At 50.2% G+C, this 16050-nt stretch overlaps 1 protein-coding gene across 1 annotated transcript; it reads left to right on the forward strand.

Moving 5' to 3' along the window:
* The first annotated feature begins 1685 nt into the window (after positions 1 to 1685).
* LOC140394980 (N-acetyllactosaminide beta-1,3-N-acetylglucosaminyltransferase 3-like) lies at positions 1686 to 13836 on the forward strand. The gene is made up of 2 exons (XM_072482247.1): positions 1686 to 1837; positions 11712 to 13836. The coding sequence occupies exon 2, from the start codon at positions 11719 to 11721 to the stop codon at positions 12850 to 12852; it is 1134 nt and encodes a 377-aa protein (XP_072338348.1). The 5' UTR covers positions 1686 to 1837; positions 11712 to 11718; the 3' UTR covers positions 12853 to 13836.
* The last annotated feature ends 2214 nt before the right edge of the window (positions 13837 to 16050 follow it).

Raw genomic sequence — 16050 nt, forward strand, 5'->3', positions numbered from 1 at the left:
ATGTTACTCAAAGTAACCTAACAACACAATGGCCACATTGCTGTTTGTGGGAGCTTGCTGTGCACAAACTGGCTGCCTTATTTACTACATTACCAAAACGACTGCACTTTAAGAAATATTTTATTGACGGTGAAGCACTTTGAGACATCCAAAACGATCTAAAAGTTATGACATACGTACAATTCTTATTTTCCAAATTCCCCATATATATATTTTATGTGCCTCCACTCTTAAAATCATAGAATCCCTACAGTGTAGAAGGAGACCTTTCAGCCCAACGAGTCTGCATCGACCACCTGAAAGAGCACCCTACACAGGCTAATCACCGTAGCCCCACCTAACCTTTCGATTTAGGAGCAATTTAGCACAGCCAATCCACCTAACAAGCACGTCTATCAGGCGTTGTGGGAGGAAACCGGAGCTCCCGGTGGAAACACACGCAGACATGGAGAGAATGTGCAAACTCCACAAAGGTTACTCTTGGTTTGAAAATAGGTATCAAGTTGAATTACAAGGGGAATGGGTTGACAACATTCAAGGGGAAACAGAGTTTCTTTCCTAGGGTTAACACAAGCCCCTGGAGTCAAGGGCCTTCCAGAAAGAGCAGCTCATGTATTGTCTTTTAAAAATGTGAACTATCAACCCTGAACAACTTTTGTTACATTTTATATGGTTGTAATGTGTGGGACAACAGCTGTCAGCATAACTATGACAGTGTGATGTTAGAACATAGAGGGCTAAAACCATTCCACACATTCCTATATAAATCTACTACTCCAGCAGGAATTAATAATGGTAACAATCTTTATTAGTGTCACAAGTAGGCTTACATTAACATTGCAATGAAGTTACTGTGACAAGCCCCTAGTCGCCACATTCCGGCACCTGTTCGAGTCCACGGGAAGAATTCAAAATGCCAATTCACCTAACAAGCGCATCTTTCTGGAGTTGTGGGAGGTAACCGAAGCTTCAAGAGTATTTATAGTACAGAAGCAGATAATTCAGGTGTGCGCCTGTGTCAGTGCTCCACGTGAGCCTTTTCACCCATCCTGTTAGCATCTTCTTCCTGTTCCTTTATCCCCCTCATATCTTTATCTAACTTTCCCAATGCTACAGAAGCAGATAATTCAGGTGTGCGCCTGTGTCAGTGCTCCACGTGAGCCTTTTCACCCATCCTGTTAGCATCTTCTCCCTGTTCCTTTATCCCCCTCATATCTTTATCTAACTTTCCTAATGCTGTGTGTCCCAGTGACTCATTCTCCACCCCTTTACTGGATTCTTTGAACTAATCTTTCTAAACCTATTGTTGGTGACACCTTGTTAAATGTGACACATTGCCAAATGATTTAATTGAACTGGCCCAATTGGAGTAGCAATGAATACAGCAACAAGGCTGTTTAACTGGAAGAGCAACAAATCCAATTGCAACAGGAAGTCCAATTAAATTGAAATAAGTTTAAAACTAAGTGGAGATATGTCTTCTTAAAAAAAACTAGAAAACTTGTACTGGGTCAAAAACACTGCAGCTCCCTGCCTTCCCTCCCACTTTAGAAATAGTATCATTTAGTTCAGAGTTCCAGCATCTGTCGTCATTCAATATCAAAATATTTCCAAATTAATCCCTCCCCTCTTGAATTTTTGATCCTTGATGCAAATGAGGCAGAGTTATTTAAAGTGGGGCTGATACAATAGTTAAAGGTAGTTCCGGGTGTGGGCTCGTGTTTGCTTGCAGTAGATTTTTCTTTCGCTCTTTGGGAATTTTTATCCCTTGAGGAGGATTCTTAGCAATCCTGCACTGATTTTGAATCTGAAATAGTGCGACCGATTCTTCAAAGAGGTAGGAACCTTCGCTGTTTTGCCACCTATTTGGATTTTCTTTTAGAAAGGGCGATTTTGAGGGAAATTGTGAAATTGTTGCTTCAGAACCCTCTTCTCTACCCACTCACACACACTCCCTCTATTTCTATCTCTGTAACTCTTCACCTTTTCTTTCTCTCCCAGCCTTTCAATTCTCTTCTCTCAAATCCCCCTCTCCATTTCTTCCTCCCATCTTATTTATTCGTCTCTTCCACATTCTTGTGGCTCTGTCCTTCTTTTCACCGCCGTCTGTCAACCTATTTTCTCACTTCTCTCCACCCTCACTCTGTCTCTATCCATTCATCTCTGCCTCTGCTTTCCTTTCCTTCCCCCTCTCTTTCTGATGGGGAATATGAAATTAATTAAATTTTGATTTATTGTCGTGTGTACCGAGGTATAGTGAAAAGTATTGTTCTGCAAAGTCCAGGCAGATGGTTCCATACATGAGGGGGGAAAAAAAAGGATATACAATAGATACACAAAGTAAAGACATAGATATAGACATCGGGTGAAGCATGCGGAGTGTAGTACTACACAGTAGAGAAGATCCGTGACAGATCAGTTCAGTCCATAAGAGGGTCATTCAGGAGTTTAGTAGCAGTGGAGAAGAAGCCGCTTTTGAACCTGTTACTGCTTGTTCTCAGACTTTAGTATCTTCTACCCGATGGAAGAGAGAATAACCTGGGCCGGAGGGGTCTTTGATTATGCTGCCCACTTTCCCAAGGCAGCGGGAGATGTAGACAGGGCGCACGATCCAATGGCCACGGTGCCCCGGAAAAGCAGCTTGCGAGGCGTTGCGATGCAAATCCCGTCCCGTGTGCGGGATCACTTTTGACAAATCTGCGTTCCCGAGGCCCCTGAGGCTTTGGGATTCGTTCCCTTTGTCTCCGAGAACCTGGGTGAGTGCTGTTCAGCACTGGTCCCCCACAAATGGCTCTGCGGAGAATCGCGTGCCGGCATCGGAGCGGCGTGACCCGGTCGCGGGGATTCTCCGGCCCAGCCCAGGGCTGGGAGAATCCTGCCCGTGGCCTTCGGACAGAAGTGGGGGGATGGAGTGAGGTGGTATCCCCAGAGCATCTTTGGACATAAAAATAAAAGAGTGAGAGAGGGGAAGGAGCAAGGGAAAGGCAAAAAAGTAGGGAGCGAGGAAGAATCCTGGAAACTCCCTCCCTAGTTGCATTGTGGGTGTATCTACAGCACATGAATTGCAGTAGGTGACTTGTAGCCATCTTCTCATGGGCATATAGGGCTGGGCAATAGAAAATGCTGACCTTGCCACAGTCATTAAGGATGGAATTGAACCTGGGGGCTGTGAGGTAGCAGTGCCCCCGCCCCCCCCCCCCCCCCCCGCCCCCGCCCCCAATGTCGTCATTCCTGTTATCTGTTGTCACATGACCTGCAGTCAGCGGATTGTATGCGCAGTTTCCCACCTTAGTGTTGTAAGAAGTCTTACAACACCAGGTTAAAGTCCAACAGGTTTGTTTCGAATCACTAGCTTTCGGAGCACTGCTCCTTCTATTCTCTATGTTCCCTTCACCCAGGAGGTACGTCCAGTCGTGTCAATGGGGGAGATTTTGTTGAACATTAATTCACTTGCTAATTAATCTATCGCCAGTGAATTCGCTCAGTTACCTATAATACGTCTGGCTGCATAGCTTTTAAAAAATTCACTCCTGGGATATGGACATAATTTATTTATGAGGCCAGCATTTATTGCCCATCCCTAACTGCCTCTGAGAAAGTGGGGACTTCCGGTTGCGGCGATGACCAGCTAAGCCGCACGTTTCGGCGGCTCCAGCTTAAACGGACCTTCGGGCTCTTTTAAGAGCCCCAACGGGAAATTCTTTTTTGACGAAACTCGGTGTGGTGTGAGGCAACAGGGAGTCCCCCCCCCCCACCCAGTGGAAAAGAAAAATATCGGCGGCGGCGGCCAGATCTCTGCGAATCCTCGAGGACAGCGGCAGAAGAAAGAAAGGAGCAAGGAGGGAGCCCAGGCGACATGGGGACCGGACCAGGACGAATTTCTAAGACGGTGTGAGGAGCTGCTAAAAAAGGAGGTGCATGCCCTGATGCTACAGGCAAACGAGGGGCTTAAAGAGACACAAAAGTGGTGGAGCAGAAGGTAACGGACAACGAGGACGAGATCCTGGGCCTAGCGGTCAAAATGCAGACGCACGAGGCGCTCCATAAGAAGTGCATTGAAAGGATTGAAGTCCTGGAAAACAGATCAAGGAGAAAGAACCTCCGGATCCTGGGTCTCCCCGAGGGAGTGGAAGGAGCTGACGGCGGGGCTTACGCGAGCACGATGCTACGCTCGCTAATGGGAGCTGAGGCCCCCTTGGGCCCCTTGGAAGTGGAAGGGGCCCACCGGGTCCCTGTGAGGAGACCAAAGGCTGGAGAACCACCTAGGGCGATGATCGTGCGATTTCACCGCTTCAATGATAGAGAGGTGGTTCTGAGATGGGCCAAGAAGGTACGAAGTAGCAGATGGGAGAATGCGGTGATACGAGTATCAGGATTGGAGTGTGGAGGTGACGAGAAGGAGGTCGAGTTTCAATAGAGCCAAGGAGGTGCTGCATAAGAAGAAAGTGAAGTTTGGGATGTTGCAGCCGGCGTGATTGTGGGTCACGCACCAGGACAGACATTACTACTTTGAAACGTCGGAAGAAGCATGGACCTTCATTCAAAAAGAGAAACTGGACCAGAACTGAGGGACTGATGTTGTAGGGGAAACGAAAATGCTGATGTATAGGGGTGTAAATTGGGCATGGGGGGACACTGAGAAATGTGGGCGCCGGTGGGGGGGGGGGGAATAAGAGACACAGGCGGGGGACGGGGAATGGGAGCGGGACGGTAAGGGGAGCTGCGCCATGGGGGGCGGGATGGCTCTAGAAAGTGCGGGGTTTCTTTTTCTTTTCCTGCGCCAGAGGCATGATGGCGGGAAGATAGGCGCAAGGAGGATGGGAGTTCCTCACACGGGGGGGGGGTCAAGGAGAGAGCGGGAGAAGCCGGGGTCAGTTGAAGTCAGCTGACTTTCGGAAGCAATATGGGGGTGGGGGTGGGGGTGGGGGGGGGTGGGGGTGGGGGGGGGGTGGGGGGGGGGGGGGGGGGGGGACCTGGGTTGCTGCTGCAGAGATCGAAAGGGAGCTGGTAAGAGAAAAGGTGATCGAGGCGGGAATGCGCCGCCTGGGGGACGGGTGGGTGCGCGGAACCGGGACGTGGGACTGGCCCAGAGAGGGTGATGGCTAGTCGACAGGGGAGGGGGGACGGGCAGCTCCCCAGTCCGGCTGATCACGTGGACCGTGAGAGGCCTAAATGGGCCGATTAAGAGGGCCCGAGTGTTCGCGCACTTAAAGGGACTGAAGGCAGATGTGGCCATGCTTCAAAAGACGCATCTGAAGGTGGCGGATCAGGTTAGGTTAAGGAAAGGATGGGTGGGACAGGTGTTCCACTCAGGGCTGGACGCAAGGAATAGAGGGGTGGCCATATTGGTGGGGAAACAGGTGTCGTTCGAGGCTAGGAACATTGTAGCGGACAGCGGGGGCAGATATGTGATGGTGAGTGGCAGACTGCAGGGAATGGAGGTCGTGTTGGTTAATGTATATGCCCCGAATTGGGATGATGCGGGATTTATGAAGCGGATGCTGGGGCGCATCCCGGACCTGGAGGTAGGAAACCTGGTAATGGGGGCGGGGGGGGGGGGGGGGGGGGCTTCAACACCATGCTAGACCCAGGGTTAGATAGATCTAGATCCAGGACCAGAAGAAGGCCGGCAGCGGCCAAGGTGCTTCGGGGGTTTATGGACCAAATGGGGGGAGTAGATCCAGGGAGATTTGCTGGGCCGCTGGCCAAAGAGTTCTCTTTTTTCTCCCATGTCCATAAGGTATACTCCCGGATAGATTTCTTCGTTTTGGGAAGGTCACTGATTTCGAGGGTGGAAGGAATGGAGTACTCGGCCATAGCTGTTTCAGACCATGCCCCACATTGGGTAGATCTGGAACTAGGAGAGGAGAGGGAGCAGCGTCCACTCTGGCGACTGGATGTGGGATTATTGGCGGATGAGGGAGTCTGCGGAAGAGTGCGGGGATGTATCGAAAGGTACCTGGAGGCCAACGATGATGGGGAGGTCCGAGTGGGGGTAGTATGGGAAGCACTGAAGGCGGTGGTCAGGGGGGAGTTGATCTCCATCAGGGCTCACAAGGGGAAAGCAGAGGCCAAAGAAAGGGAACGATTACTGGGGGAGATTTTGAATGTGGATAAAAAATATGCAGAGGCCCCGGACGAAGGACTATACAGGGAGAGGCGACGACTCCAGACTGAGTTCGACCTGCTGACCACAGGGAGGGCAGAGGCACAGTGGAGGAAGGCACAGGGGACGAGATATGAATATGGGGAAAAGGCGAGTCGCCTGTTGGCCCACCAGCTTCGAAAGAGGACAGGGGCGAGGGAAATAGGGGGAGTTAGGGATGAAATGGGAACTACGGTGCGGAGAGCAGGGAAGGTAAATGAGGTGTTCAAGACCTTTTATGAGAGGTTATATAGGTCCCAACCCCCGGAGGGAAAAGAGGGAATGCAGCAGTTTCTGGACCAACTAAGGTTCCCGAGGGTGGAGGAGCAGGAGGTGGCAGGCCTGGGGGCGCCAATTGGGGTGGACGAGGTGACCAAAGGGCTGGGGAACATGCAGGCAGGGAAGGCCCCGGGACCTGACGGGTTCCCGGTGGAATTTTATAGGAAATATGTGGACTTGTTGGCCCCGCTGCTGGTAAGAACCTTTAACGAGGCCAGAGAAGGGGGGACCCTACCCCCGACAATGTCGGAGGCAACGATATCACTAATCCTGAAGCGAGATAAAGACCCGCTGCAATGCGGGTCTTATAGGCCTATCTCACTCCTAAATGTGGACGCCAAGTTGCTGGCAAAAGTGATGACAATGAGGATAGAGGATTGTGTCCCAGGGGTGGTGCACGAAGATCAGATAGGGTTCGTAAAGGGGAGACAATTGAATGTCAACGTGCGACGGCTATTGGGGGTGATAATGATGCCCCCAGCAGAGGGGGAGGCAGAGATAGTGGCGGCAATGGATGCAGAGAAGGCATTTGATAGGGTAGAGTGGGAGTATCTATGGGAGGTGCTGAGGAGGTTCGGGGAGGGGTTTGTCAGCTGGGTTAAAGTCCTCTATGGGGCCCCAATGGCAAGTGTAGTCACAAATCGGCAAAGGTCGGAGTATTTTTGACTACATAGGGGAACAAGACAGGGATGCCCGCTGTCCCCATTACTGTTCGCGCTGGCAATTGAACCACTGGCCATAGCGCTCAGAGACTCCAGGAAATGGAAAGGGGTGGTTAGAGGGGGAGAGGAACACCGAGTGTCACTCTACGCGGATGACCTACTGCTGTATGTGGCGGATCCAGTGGGGGGATGACAGAGATTATGCAGATATTGAGGGAGTTTGGAGATTTCTCGGGATATAGGCTTAACATGGGAAAGAGTGAGCTTTTCGTGATACACCCTGGGGACCAGAGTAGAGGGATAGATGGCCTGCCGCTAAGGAGAGTGGAAAGAAACTTCTGATACCTGGGGATTCAGATAGCCAGGAGCTGGGGAACCTTACACAGACTCAATCTGACTCGGCTGGTGGAGCAAATGGAAGAGATTTTCAAAAGGTGGGATATGCAGCCGCTGTCACTGGCGGGCAGAGTGCAGGCGATTAAGATGATGGTCCTCCCGAGGTTCCTATTTGTGTTTCAATGTCTCCCTATATTGATCACCAAGGCCTTTTTCAAAAAAATATATAGGAGCATCATGAGCTTCGTGTGGGCAGGGAAGGCCCCGAGGGTAAGGAGGGGGTTCCTGCAACGTAGCAGGGACAGAGGGGGACTGGCGTTGCCGAATTTGGGCGACTACTACTGGGCCGCCAACGTGGCGATGATCCGTAAGTGGATGATAGAGGGAGAGGGGGCGGCGTGGAAAAGGTTGGAGATGGCGTCCTGTCAAGGAACGAGCTTAAAATCGCTGGTGACGGCGCCACTACCGCTCTCCCCAAAAAGGTTTACCACGAACCCAGTGGTGGCGGCAACATTAAGTATCTGGGGGCAATGGAGGCGACAGAGGGGTGTGTTGGGAGCCTCGGTGTGGTCCCCGATCAGGAACAACCATAGGTTTGCCCCAGGGAGGTTGGACGGAGGGTTCCAGAGCTGGCACCGGGCAGGAATTAGGAGAGTGGGAGACTTATTTATAGATGGGACGTTTGCGAGCTTGGGAGCGCTAGAGGAAAAATATGAGCTGCCCCGGGGAATATCTTTAGGTACATGCAGGTGAGGGCGTTCACGAGACAACAGGTGAGGGAATTTCCGCTGCTCCCAACACAAGGGATCCAGGATAGAGTGCTTTCGGGGGTGTGGGTCGGGGAGGGCAAAGTGTCCGAAATATACCGGGAGATGAGAGAAGAGGGGGAGGAGCTGGCAGAAGAACTGAAGGGAAAATGGGAAGAAGAGCTCGGGGAGGAGATTGAGGAGGGTTTGTGGGCTGATGCCCTAAGAAGGGTAAATTCCTCTTCCTCGTGTGCCAGGCTTAGCCTGGTCCAATTTAAGGTGCTACATAGAGCACACATAACGGGAGCGAGGTTGAGCAGGTTCTTCGGAGTGGAGGACAAGTGCGGGAGAAGCCCGGCGAACCACACACATATGTTTTGGTCGTGTCCGGCACTGGGGGGGTATTGGAGGGGAGTGGCGGAAGTGATCTCGAAGGTGGTGAAGGTCCAGGTCAAGCCAAGCTGGGGGTTAGCTATATTTGGGGTAGCGGATGAGCCGGGAGTGCAGGAGGCAAAAGAGGCCGATATTGTTGCCTTTGCGTCCCTAGTAACCCGGCGTAGGATTTTACTCATGTGGAAGGAAGCGAAACCCCCCGGCGTGGAGGCCTGGATAAACGATATGGCAGGGTTCATAAAACTGGAGCGGATGAAGTTTGCGCTGAGAGGATCGGCTCAGGGGTTCACCAGGCGGTGGCAACCATTCCTCGACTATCTAGCGGAACGTTAGGGGGAAAATAGATAGCCAGCAGAAGCAGCCCAAAGGGTGGGGGGGAGGGAGGGAAGGGGGGGGGGGTGGGTAAATTGCTTGTGTTCTAGATGGGGTGAGGGGGCGGGGGGGCGGGGGGAGCACTATTTTGTGTTATTTTGTTAGTTCACTATTTTATTTTAACAATGTTATCTACCAGTTATCATGTTACCGTTTTTGTTGATTTGTAAGGGGGAAAAACTGTGTTCGAAAACTTTAATAAAATATTTTTTTTTTTTTAAAAAAGAGAAAGTGGGAGGGGAGCCTGGATCTGAACCTGCTGCGGTCCCGCGTGGTGTAGGCACAACTGTGGGCCTTTGACCAGTGACCGTGAAGGAATGGTGATATATTTCCAAGTGGGATTGGTGTGTGGCGTGGAGGGGAACCGGCAGGTGGTGGTGGTGTTCCCACAGTCAGGTGCCAGAAAATCCACGTTTTGGAATCTTGGACTGTTTGCAATATAAACAAGGGGCTGTCTTGAACAGTAACAACAACTTTTATTTTGTAACTTGCTCAGTGTAGTAAAACATCCCAAGATGGTTCACTAAACTGTTATTGCAACAAAAACTTGCATCAAACCAATTGTCGGACGGTGTTGGCCACAGATTTGGTCAAAAACTTGGATTTTGAGGAGTGTCTAGAAAGAGCAAAGCGGTGGACTGTGCTCTGTTTCTGTCGCTGTCTCTCTCTCTCTCTCACACACAACACAATTTTTATTTTATAGTGAATCAAATATTGAACCAATTCTTCTGGTCTGTGGATAAATGGACACCAGATGTTCTGTTAATGTTGCAATTCCTGTTACAATTGAATGTGTGCTCTAGTTGTGATTTCGAGCGGCTGATACTAATTGGGGGAAGATTAGAGAATATATATAGCCACTTTCTACCCGTGGTGGGGTGGGGAGGGGGACTATAGAAGGAAAAGATTATCCTTTCTGAATATTTGAGGATTTGTGAATATACCAGTGGTTCCAGCTTCCTTTACCAGATGTGTGCTCACCAAATTAACATGTACGGTTGGTGTGTTTCAGGACCCTGTGGGAGTCCTGATGTACAGATCTCTAGGGAGATTTTCCAGGGAAGTTCAACCCTTTGGGCAATTTCCATGCTTCCTGGGACCCGCTGTGATGTCTCTTGAGTTAGAGCAAAGGTGTTAGACAATGCGGCGGTACTTAACTAGATAGTGACCCAGGAAATGTTAGATTAAAACCTAGTCTAACTCCTGGGTAACTACACAACGGCCAGCCCCCACCATGCACTACCCTGCCCCAAGCCTCCCCACACACTACCCCCCCTGACTTGATCACCTACTTATCCATCTCATCCACCTCAGTCGCCCTACCCACTAATGCACCTCGTCCCACCTACCAATTCACTCACTCTCTCGCATTCACTCATTTTCAGATTGGACATTTAAACTTGGGGCACATTGTGTTTTAATAAGGATGCGCGATCTGCCTTCTCCGTCCAAGGGACCCTCATTTCTGAGACAGCTGGGTTTGGAACACCTCTGTAGAAAAGTGGAGCAGTATCAGGTCCGGGAAATCCAACATTGTTTTCTGCTCCTCCTAAGATTTGGTTCATTCTCATTTATGGTGCCTGGGGTTAGATGTGGTGGCACCGATTGGCAACTGGCTGGATTTCTGAGTACGAGGGGAAGGGGGATTATTCAGGAGTTTTACCCACCAGGTTGCGCACGCAGAAGCCTCTTTTTTTTTTTCGGGAAGGTTCCCGCCCTGGAGTCCACCTGAATGATGGGTTTGGCTCCTTGTCCAGCGGGGAATGGCTTTGGAGGAGAGACCAGCCCCAGGGAGAGTTTGGGATTGGTAGAAGTTAGTGGGAGCGCGGCGTTGGCGAAGTGTCTTTTAGATGGAATCTGCCGCATGTGGGCGCAGATAAAGCAACGGCACTGTCCCCTCAACCAATCGTATTAAAAATTCCCACTCGGGCCACAAGAGGGGGGGCCACCAAGAGAGGGGGTTTAATGGCTAAAAACTGGGTGGATTTGGAGTGGGTGGGATGTTAAAATTGTAAAAAGAAATCTCCAGTTTCATCCCACCCTTCTGTTTTTTTGGGAAGGTAGATCGCTGGGCAGGCCATGCAATAAATATTGATGTAAAATTCAATATTAATTTAAATGTTGTAAAGAAGATACTTGACAGAATCTTTCCCTGTTTTTGAGGGTTAACACTAGCTAACCTGGATCTTTTGGGGGGGGGGGGGAAAGAGGGTGAATTGAGGGAAGGCCAGACCTGGTTCTAGGCCTGAGGAGCAGGAGAGCTTCTTTCTAACCCACCCAACGACCCTGCCTCGACCCTGCCCATCGCCAGACACTCTCCTGACATAACCTTTGTTTTAATTCAATCACCGAACTCTGACATCGCCGGCAAGGCTCATACTTATTGCCTACTCCCCTGTAAATGGTCTTTACTGACTGGCTTGCTTGGCCATTTTAGAAGGCCTGGAGTTGCAGGTAGGTCAGATCGGGGTAAAGACAGCAGATTTCCTTCCCTCTCCTAAAGGGCACTGGTGAATCTGAAGGATTTTTAATGCCGATCTTGTAACTCTGCAGTCAGCATTGCTGAGACCAGCTTTCGATTTCAGATTAATCATTGTAACCATAATTTCTATTCCCTCAGCTCCTGTGGGGGGGATTCGAACTTGTGCCTCCAGATCATTATTCTAAAAACGAAACTTGTCCGAGCACGTTGTGATTCCCTGAAAGGCGCTATATAAATGCAAGTTCTCGCTTTTGGTTCCTTTCATTCACTTTTTGTTTTTTGTTGCTCTCCGACAGGTAAAGAATGAGAAAATATTTACGGATATTTGTAAAAGCTGCGCTGGTGTGCATAGGCGTACTGGGATTGGTGTTCCTTTTCAGCCCTGCCCGTCCACCACAACGGATTGATGAAACTCCCACGGAGGTTGTCCAAGCCACCACCGTACGCCACAACAGCAGAGAGAAACGAAAAACGGCTCCCTTGTGCATAGGAAACAAAACCGTCTTGAGTCTGCCAAAATTTGCTGAGGAGCCTCAGCACATCAAAGACTTCCTGATGTACAAACACTGCAGGGAATTTGACCTCATTCAGAATGCCCCGGGAAAGTGCGGGAGTCGAAATAATTCCCCAAATGTTTTCCTGCTTCTGGTGATCAAATCTAGCCCCTTGAATCACTACCGGCGAGAAATGGTGAGGAGGACCTGGGGGAAAGAGCGAGTGTTCCGAGGGGTCCAGATCAGGACGGTCTTCATCACTGCAGTCTCTCCTGACCAAAAGGAAAGGAAGAAGCTGAATCGGGTATTGGAGTTGGAGAACCAGCAGCATCAAGACATCTTGCAGTGGAATTTCATGGACACCTTCTTCAATCTCACTCTCAAGCAGTACAAACTGATGCAGTGGCTGGATGATTATTGCCCCGGGGCCCAATTCATCTTCAATGGCGATGACGATGTCTTTGTCCATAGTGACAATATGGTGGAGTACTTGCAAAACCGAAACGCTTCTCAGCACCTGTACGTGGGATATCTCATTGCGGGGGTGGGCCCTATCCGGGCAAGGTGGAGCAAGTATTACGTCCCGCAGTTGGTGTCTCAAACCAAGTCCTATCCACCCTATATAGCCGGAGGGGGCATCCTCATGTCCAGGTTCACAGCCATCGCCATCTACCGTGCTGCCCGTGCCATTGAGTTCCTCCCCATTGATGATGTGTTCTTTGGCATGTGTCTGGAGATGGGTGGGCTGGCCCCCCAGTCACACATGGGGTTCCGGGTGAATGGAATGCAAGGGGTGTCTCCCCAGGATGACTCGTTCAACCCATGCTATTACCGTGACATCCTCATGGTACACCGTTTTGAGCCCCTCGAGCTGTTGCTAATGTGGGAGGCTGTGCATGACAGCAGCCTGGAGTGTGCTCAATCGCCACAGCAAACTGCTTGACAACAGAAGCAGGTCTCGAGAAGTTAGCAAACGACTGTGGGAGGCACTCAGAACACTGTGAATGGGATATGATCTATTTATTTTAAATATGTGGAGAATTCAACAGGTTATTACATTTTTCGATTGGCCATCAAGGGAGATACCTTAGTTTAATAATTGTCTCGTCACCCTCCTTTTCTTTCCACTACGATTTGGCCTCCAGTTGCTGAATGCTGGCAGGACCTTGGACCATAAGGGGCAGCAGAGCTCCGTCCACTGTTAACCTTGTCTTGTGTCCTCCCAAACACACTCATTACAGGATGATCAGGAACTGCCCAAACAAAATGGACATATCGGGAAGTGGCCATCCCAGATGGCTACAACTGGGACGGACCAACGCATTTGGCACTGAACGCTTAGTCACACACACACTCACACAGTCATCGGCGAGAGTTTGAGCCAACATTTTTTACACCTTGTCAATGTTTTTATTGGGTTTACCTCTAATATATATATGTATCTTTTTCCCTCCCTCTTGCCCCACCCAAAGCTTGGGAGGGTCAGAACCAATGTCGCTTAGTGTTTCACTGAGCACAATGTCTGGAAGTGTCCTTGGATAAGGGACTGAATGAAGGATCTTAAAATCATTCATGAGGCACATTGACGTTGTAATATGCAGCGAGTGAATGGATGAACGAGAGGGGGTAGCAGAACTGGATGGGCTGAATGGCACCCCCTCATCCTCAATTCTAATAAACAGCTCAAACTCAAATGTGTTCCTTCCTGTTGTCAAAGGTGTTGGTTTAATTCCTCAATTCCTTGTCATTTAAGTTTGGCTGAGATTTTGCCATCTTTAGACCCTGATACTCATGTCCCAGGCTTCTTCCTGTCCTGTAAAAATCTACTTATATTTTTCCCACTGTTTGTGGAACATTGCTGTTTGGAAGAAAAATCAAATAAATCTTTTCCTCGTTTATTTAAAAAAATGAATTTGTTAAGAACCAACTATTCGCCTGTCAGATTGATTCTGTTCCTACAAGGGATTGGAATTGGATTGGTTTATTGTCACGTGGACCGAGGTACAGTGAAAAGTATTGTTCTGCAAGCAGTTCAGACAGATTATTCCGTACATGAGAAGAAAATACATAGGGCAAACATTAAGTACATAAACACAGGCATCGGGTGATCATACAGGGGTGTAGTACTACATAAACATAGGCATCGGATGAAGCTTACAGGAGTGTAGTACTACATAAACACGGGCATCGGGTGAAGCGTACAGGAGTGTAGTACTACATAAACACGGGCATCGGGTGAAGCATACAGGAGTGTAGTACTACTCAGTAGAGAAGATGTGTGAAGAGATCATAAAGGAGTTCGGTAACGGTGAAGAAGCTGTTTTTGAATCTGTTAGATACGTGTTCTCAGACGGGCGGTACGGTAGCGCGGTGGTTTGCACTGTTGCTTCACAGCTCCAGGGTCCAAAGTTCGACTCCCTACTTGGGTCACTGTCTGTCGGTGCGGAGTCTGCACGTTCTCCCCGTATCTGCATGGGTTTCCTCGGGGTGCTCCAGTTTCCTCCCACAAGTCCCGAAAGACGTGCTGTTAGGTGAATCGAGGACGTGGGGAGAGGAAGGGACAAGGAGGGGAGGGGGAGGGGGAGGGCAGAGGGGAAGGGACGGAGGGGTGGAGGTGAGGGGGCTGGGGAGGGTTTGTGGAGGGGGGGGGTGGAAGGAGAGGAGGAGGGTGTAGTTAGGGGGAAGTTGGAGAGAGGTTGTAGATAAAGGGATGAGGGAGATTTTAAGAAAGGTAAGGGGGGAGGAAGAGAATTGAAGGAAGGATGTTGGGAGGTCGAGTGGAAGGATGGGATATGAACTATTCGTCCTTGTTTATTTTTATTTGTCTGAAGCACCTTTCCTGGTGCAGCTTCACGCTCCATGTCAGTGGCTCCTGCATGGCTTCAATGAGGTGGCTTCTGAACGCCTCGCCGGCCATTGTGACAACTCTGGGCTTCAAAAGCCGAGCTCCAGGCTGCACCATTTTGAGATGAATGACAACAGCAGTCGATGCTGGCTAGTGGGCCTGCTAACCAACCCTGCATCTCAATGTGTGCGTGCAGCAGCCTTGATCGATCTGCTGCTCCATCTCGATCCTCACAGTCCCCAGCAAACAAACTAGAGCTGGCAAAGGGGCAACCTTTCCCTGTTGGTCTGGCTGGATCCCAATTGTACCTGGTGACTCACCATATACTGACCACAACACTATAGTACCCTCTGAACACCTTGTGATACACCATCAGATCAAGTAACAGTGTCTTGTCATCTCTCGCTTTGGGAGAATAGAATGTAGGAGGTTGGCCAGAAGAGTATTGGAACAGGCGAGTCTCGAGGTAACAATGGGATGGCTGACGATATCCGTACCTAGACAATGTGACCATCTGCGGCCATGATCAGCAGGACCATGACGCCAACCTCGCTAAATTTCTCCGCACCACCACTCTCCTCAACCTCACGTATAACAAGGAGAAGTGTGTGTTCCGTACAAACTGCTTAACCATCCTCGGCTACGTAGTCCAGAACAGAGTCCTGGAGCCCGATCCCGACCGCATGCGCCCCCTCATGGAGCTCCCCCTCCCCCACTGCCCCAAGGCCCTCAAACGCTGCCTGGGGTTCTTCTCGTATTACGCACAGTGGGTCCAAAACTAAGCGGACAAGGCCCGCCCACTCATACAGTCGACTCATTTCCCCCTGACGGCCGAGGCCCAACAGGCTTTCGCCGGATCAGAGCTGATATTGCCACGGCCACAATGCACGCTGTAGACTAAACACTTCCTTTCCAAGTAGAAAGCGACGCATCGGACGTCGCCCTTGCTGCCACCCTCAACCAGGCAGGCAGGCCCGTGGCATTCTTTTCCCGCACCCTCCATGCCTCTGAAATTCGGCATTCATCCGTCAAAAAGGAGGCCCAGGCTATCGTTGAAGCTGTGCACCATTAGAGGCATTACCTGGCCGGCAGGAGATTCACTCTCCTCACTGACCAACGGTCGGTAGCCTTCATGTTCAACAACACACAGTGGGGCAAGATCAAAAATGATAAAATCTTGCGGTGGAGAATCGAGCTCTCAACCTATAATTACGAGATTAAGTATCGCCCTGGCAAACTCAACGAGCCCCCAGACACCCTATCCCAAGGTACATGTGCCAGCGCACAGGTAGACCG

This window comes from Scyliorhinus torazame, chromosome 18, assembly GCF_047496885.1.
Source record: "Scyliorhinus torazame isolate Kashiwa2021f chromosome 18, sScyTor2.1, whole genome shotgun sequence".
NCBI lineage: Eukaryota > Metazoa > Chordata > Chondrichthyes > Carcharhiniformes > Scyliorhinidae > Scyliorhinus > Scyliorhinus torazame.

Coding starts and splice junctions, on each gene's coding strand:
- LOC140394980 (XM_072482247.1), top strand. CDS start 11,719: ATGAGAAAATATTTACGGATATTTGTAAAAGCTGCGCTGGTGTGCATA.